This window comes from Chrysochloris asiatica, unplaced genomic scaffold (assembly GCF_000296735.1).
Source record: "Chrysochloris asiatica unplaced genomic scaffold, ChrAsi1.0 scaffold00039, whole genome shotgun sequence".
Classification (NCBI taxonomy): Eukaryota; Metazoa; Chordata; class Mammalia; order Afrosoricida; family Chrysochloridae; genus Chrysochloris; species Chrysochloris asiatica.
The window spans coordinates 16,151,464-16,157,751 of NW_006408557.1; the positions used below are offsets into that span (position 1 = coordinate 16,151,464).

A 6,288-nucleotide genomic window follows, 5' to 3' on the forward strand; every position below is an offset into this window, starting at 1 on the left:
ACTTGCCAACCTGATCATTGCCTAGAGAAGGGACAAGTATCCCCAAAGTACGCTTAACCAGGAGGCCAATTCATCTGCCGACCTCCAAGAACATGAAGATGAACATGATAGACAGACTGTCCTCCATCTGAACCTTCATTCACCACCATTCGATAACCCTTTTTCAGGCCCAGGTCAGCAGCACATTTCTTGCCAACATTCATTAAATGTCCAAGAAGATTTTCATCATCTTCTTCTGCTACAGAAATCTGGGAAATATGCTTCTTAGGTATCACCAGAAAATGTGTTGGTGCTTGAGGGGAAATGTCATGGAAAGCAAGACACCAGTCATCCTCAAAAATGATTTTGGCTGGGATTTCCTTGCGGATGATCTTCCCAAAAATTGTGTCACCACCAGGCCAAGCGGCCTGAGCCTTGGCGATCTCATCTGCCATCTCGGTCCTCTCCAGTGCCAAGGCTCTGGGAGAAGCTCAAGAGGAGGAAGGAGTAGAGAAGCATGCCTCCTAGCTTACGCCGGGACCGCTGCTTGCGCACCCTCTTGAAATGTTCTTTTTGATGAATGTAACATTCATATCAATCAAAACTAAGATATAGGGTCAGCCCTCCCTACTTTGTGTCCATTCTCTATTCCTCCTTTTTGGATAACCACAATGATTAAGTAGTTTCTTGTGTGTCTTTACACCAGATATTTTCATGTGTGTGTGTGTATGTGTGTATATATATTTTCCCCACCTTTTTATCTAACTAGTAACACCATGTACAATAGACTACCTTTTTATATTCCACAACAACAATAATAAAGTGCTTATTATTAGAAAAACTCATGAAATATGGGTGTGTTTCTGGGAAAACAAGATGCCTGTTTTGTTTAGCTTATTTAAAGTTATTTCAATAGTGTGTTGTTAAGTGCTGTGAAGTCAGTTCTGACTCATTGTGACCCTGTATAGGGGTGAAACTGTTGACCTTTTCGTTAGCAGTCCAGTACTGATTCTATAGTACTACACCAGGACTTCACTCTTCTACTCGGTAGTGTTGTTGGTGTTATTAAGTGCCTTCAAGTCAGTTCTGACTCATAGTGGTCATATGCATAACAGAATGAAATGTTGTTTAGGTCATCTGAATTTGTTTTGTGGGTGTGTAGGGGTGCTGGTAGGAGTAAGGGTTAGGACTATGGCTAGTTCTAGTCTAAGCTTAGGACTTCGTTTACTGTTAGGGTTATGGCTAGGACTAAGATTTGTGTTAGGGGTTGGGCTAGGGCTAGGAGAAAGGCTTGGTCTGGTTTTAGGGTTACAGTTAGGTTTATTTATTTTTCTTGAAATATTTATTCCTCATTTGAAGTTCTATAACTACATTATTCCCTTGTTTTACTTTATGCAGTTTTTTTTATTTTGTTGCAAAGTGGTGTCTCTGGTTCCCTAAGTTCAGTCTTGTAAGTCTGGTGTACTTTGAATACTTCTATATCAGGCTTAGGTTCTAAATAATTTTGTCATGTATGTTAATGTCAGGCTGTTGTCTGTTGTTGGTTCTCTGTTCAATTAGTTCCTTTAGAATTTTTTATAAGATTGATCTGGCTTATAAAATTCTTTCTATTTGTGTTTATCTGGATATATCCTAATTTCACCAACATATTTGATGGACAGTTTTGATGTGTATATGATTCTTCGGTGGCAATACTTTTCTTTCAGAGTTTTATATATGTCATCTCATTGTCTTCTTGCCTCATGGTTTCTACTAAGAAATTATAGTGCAATCTTACTAGTTCTCCTTTGTAGGTAACTTTTCATTTTTCTACGAGCTACTCTCAGGATTCTTTCCTTGTCTTTGGTTTCGAATAGTGGCTATAATGTCTTAGTGATTTCTTTTGTGATCTACCCTGTTTGGAGTTCATTCAGCTTCTTGAATGCTTTGACATCAGCAATGATATCGCTCATTGCAAGTCCTGTTCTGAATCCAACTTGAATTTCTCTCAATGTATTTCTACAATCACTTGTTAATTATGTTCAGCACAGATTCACTTATATAGATATTAATGATACTGTTTAATGATTTACATATTCCATGCAATCATCTTTCTTTGGAATGTGCACAGATACAGATCTCTTCCAAGTGACTGGCCAGGTAGTTTTCTTCAAAATTTCTTGGCACTGACATAGGAGCGCCTCCAGCGCTACAACAGTTTGTTGAAACATTTTGTTTTCAGTCAGTCCTGGAGCCTGGTTTTACACCAGTGCCTTCAATGCTGTTTAGACTTCTTCCTTCAGTAGCATTCGTTCTTTTTAGAACCTAGTAAAACAGTTATCCTGAAATCAGGGACATGATTTTCATATATTCAATTTGTAGGTACTTACCTGCTCCTCTGGTTATTCAATCAACAAGAATTAACTGTTAAAATAGAACACTCGAAGTGGATGCTGTCTGTTGTATGTAAATTATACTTCAAAAAAGCCGATTTAAAAAATATATATTTTAAATTCGAAGCAAAACATTGAAGACAATAGAGAAGGCAGAATCTTTCCCTTGTGTAATTGACCCGAAGAAGCTGAGTGTAGACAAGAAATAAGGAAGGTGTCTTGTTCATTAATGGGAGGGGAATTGACCCTGTGATGTCAGAGTCTGTCTTTAAAAATATGCATTACAGCAGAGATGCCATAAAAGAAAATTATAGTTGTCCTTTTTTTAAATATGTTCTTTCCTTAGAAACTCCCACCTTGATGCATGAAACCTTCCAAGCTCTTGAACCTGGTCTTTCTGCATATGCTGATGACGTGGAAAAGGTAAGTCAGTTTTCTGAAACCTGTAAACTCACAAAGTTTTTCGTCTTATAAGTTTGTTAAAGCCAGCCTTTTATGCAGAAATCTAGTCCATCTACATAGTATTACCTCTGAGTGTGCTGGCAGGACACTTACGTGTTATACAGGTGAGGGGGTTAGGGGCAACCATTGCCATCCCCTACAAAATAAGCCAGTCCAGAAATATAAATGGTATAAACTGACTAAAAGCTTTTGTAATTGAGTTATTTAAATTGATTTTACATTAACTTAGTTGTATTATGTTCCACCACATCCATGGATAGATATATTTGCATCACAGGTAAATACACATGTGGATATGTTGTTGTTGTTGTTTGCCGTGGAGTCGGTTCCAACTCATAGTGACCCTGTACAGGGTTTCCCAGGCTGTAAATCATTACAGGAGCAGAAAGCCTCATCTTTCTCCTGCGGAATAGCTGGTAGTTTCAAACTGCTAACCATGAGGTTCGCAGCCCTATTCGTAACCACTACGCTACCAGAGCTCCTTATCTTTTAGGACACAGCAAAAGCAGTGCTCAGATGTCTATTTGTAGCAATAAATGCACAAATTTTAAAAAAAGAGAGCGAGAAAAGGAAGAGGCAAAATTAACACCTTAACCCAACATCTCCAACAACTTAAAAAGAGCAGCAAAATAAGTGTACAGCCTACAAAAGAAACAAAATAATAAAGATTAGAGCAGAAATAAATGAAACAGAAAAACAATAGAAAGACTCAATAAGACAAGAAGTTGGTTCTTTGAAATTATTAATAAAATAGACATACCACTATCAAATCCAACAGGAAAAAAAGAGAGACAACACAAATATAAGAAATGACATCACAACAGAGCCCCCTGAAATTAAAAGGATAAGAAAAGAATATTATGAAGAACTATATTCCAGCAAATTTGAAAACCTAGAAGAAATGGACAAATTTCTAGAAACACATTCTACTATTACAAACTGAGGTAGAAAAAAAAGACTCGGAACAAAAGAAAAAAATGAATAGGTCATTAAAACATTCCAACAACAAAAACAATCCAGGCCCCGGACATCTTGATTGGTGAATTTTACCAAACATTTGGAGAAAAACTGACACAAATTCTACTTAAACTATCCCAGAACATAAGAAAAAATAGAATATCTCCAAATGCATCTTACAAAGTGAGCATAAATTACCCTGATACAGACACAATTATCACTAAGAAAGAAAATGATAGACCAATATCCTTTATGAACATAGACATAAAACTTCTCAAAAACAATATGTAAGAAAACCTAGTTAGGTTTATATAAAATATGCAAAGATGGTTCAACATTAGAAAAACAATATAATCCAGCACTTACATAAAACAAAGGAAAAATATGATCATATCAATCAACACAGAAAAGGCATTTGACAAAAACCAACATCCATTCCTGATAAAAGCACTCAGCAAAATTGGAATAGAAGGAAATTCCTCAATATAGTTAGGTCTTATGAAGGGACTTCAAATATTAATGGAAAAATGGAATTAAAAGATAAACATTATTAACTTGATTTCTCTGCATAAGCTTCATCAAAGTAAAAAAATTTTATAAGTGATAATATGCATTTAGCCTGTTCCTAAAGAATTGAGGTCCCTGGGAATTTAATCACATCAATGTAAATCTTTTTTTTACATTATTAACTGAATAAAAATGGGTGGTCTTTAAAGATTTTTTAGGACTAGGAAAGAAAAAGAAGTCAGAATCAAAATTAGAACTGTAAGGTTGATGCCTAATGATACTTCATAGAAACTCACAAAATTGCCTTTGTTTGATGAAAGGAATGGACAAGAGTATACTTTCTCAAAACACTCTCATAATCAGATGTGATAATTCCTTGGCCCTCCAGAAAGTCAACAGACAAAATGCCTTGAGCATCTCATCACCAAAAACTGTTACTGTGACCTTTGCTCTTGACCAGTCCGCTTTTGCTCTGACTGGACCATTTCCATCTCTTGATAGTCATTACGTTGATTGTGCTTTGTCTTTAGGATTATACTGGTAAAGTCATGTTTCATCTCCTGTTACCATTCTTTCAAGAAATACTTCAGGATCTTGATACCATTTATTTAAAATTTCCATTAGAAAGTTCTGTTCCTTGTCTGCAGCTGATCTTGGGTGCAATAATTATGGCACTCACTGAGTCAAGTTTGTTCAACTTTTATTTTTCATTCAGAATTGTTTAATCTCAATCAGTTGAGACGTCTATGGTGTTGTCTATTTTTTCTTCTGTTAATTATTGTTGTTGTTAAGTGCAATTGAGTAGGTTTTAACCCTTAGTGACCCTGTATAGGGTTTCCGAATAGCGGCTGGTGAGCTTGAACTGTTGACCTTTGTCGACCTCAAACTGACTTTGCAGTCCAGCGCATTAGCCCACGGTGTTAGTTCTCTTCAACTAGGGTATGAACAAGATTAATTTTTGCCTTTCAAGTTGAAGTGGATGGTTGGCTGCTGTAGGCTTAATTTTCAACATTGTCTCTTCCTTTCTTAAAGAAATTTGCTGATTTCTTTGGAACATTGTTCCCATACATTTTTTGTAAACCATCAACGAATTCACCTTTCTCTAACCCCAGCTTAACCATAAATTTAATGTTCATTTTTACTTCAATTTTAGAAGAATTCATGTTGCTCTGATAGGAACTCTTTTTAAACGTCTTAGCCTTCTAAGTGCTTCTAACTAGATCCTGTTCAGACATGTTAGTATAAATTAGTATGGCTTTATTTTGGTGCAGCATTTCTTTGAAATTCATGTACAGGTTTTTCATAGTACACACATACATACAAGTAGGTAGTGAATTAAAAAAAAGACAAAAAGATCTTTGGCATGTTGATGTATAAAGGCTGTACAAAGCTGAAACCTGTTCATTCAGTGCCATTGTAGTTGACATGAAGTGATTGTAAAACTGTCTCTGATTTTTCCCTGGTTTATTAATTTTTTTCTGTGAATTATTTGAATGTTTCCTAACAGTTGTGATGTTACTGTTCCATTTTATGCTCTTATTCCAATTTCATTTCTAGTGGTTTGGAAGCCATTTTTGTAATGAATAAATCTTCACACTGTACAGTATCTATAGCATGCCATTATGGATTAATAAAAACAGCTTAGTATGTGCACACAAAAAAATCCAAAAGACTCAGCAAGAAAAATATTAGAAGGAATTCAAAGATTTAGCAAAGTGGCAATATGCAAAAGTCAGTTGAACTCTTGACAGGGAAATCAGGAAAACAATACCATTTACAATAACCCCCAAAAGATAAAATATTTAGTATTAAATGTAACCAGAGACACAAATCACCTATTCAAAGAAAACTATAAAACCTATTCAAAGAAAACTATAAAACACTACTACAAGAAACCAAAGAGACCAACATAAATGGAAGAATATGAGCCATGCTCATGGATAGGGAGACATTGTAAAAATATCAATACTATCTTGAAGTACAGTGCTTTCTGTGGTAGAATAATATCTAT

At 35.5% G+C, this 6,288-nt stretch overlaps 2 protein-coding genes across 2 annotated transcripts in view; one reads left to right on the forward strand and one right to left on the reverse strand.

The window, feature by feature from the left end:
* Nucleotides 1-6,288, forward strand: part of ENTPD6 (ectonucleoside triphosphate diphosphohydrolase 6 (putative)) — a 56,313-nt gene that overhangs the window by 6,943 nt on the left and 43,082 nt on the right. The window contains exon 2 of the mRNA XM_006860758.1: nt 2,698-2,774. Coding sequence (XP_006860820.1) covers nt 2,698-2,774 — 77 coding nt within the window. The remainder of the gene's footprint in view (nt 1-2,697; nt 2,775-6,288) is intronic.
* Nucleotides 9-446, reverse strand: LOC102824563 (histidine triad nucleotide-binding protein 1-like). Its single transcript, XM_006860668.1, has one exon. It carries the CDS (start codon nt 432-434, stop codon nt 54-56), a length of 381 nt encoding a protein of 126 aa, XP_006860730.1. The 5' UTR covers nt 435-446; the 3' UTR covers nt 9-53.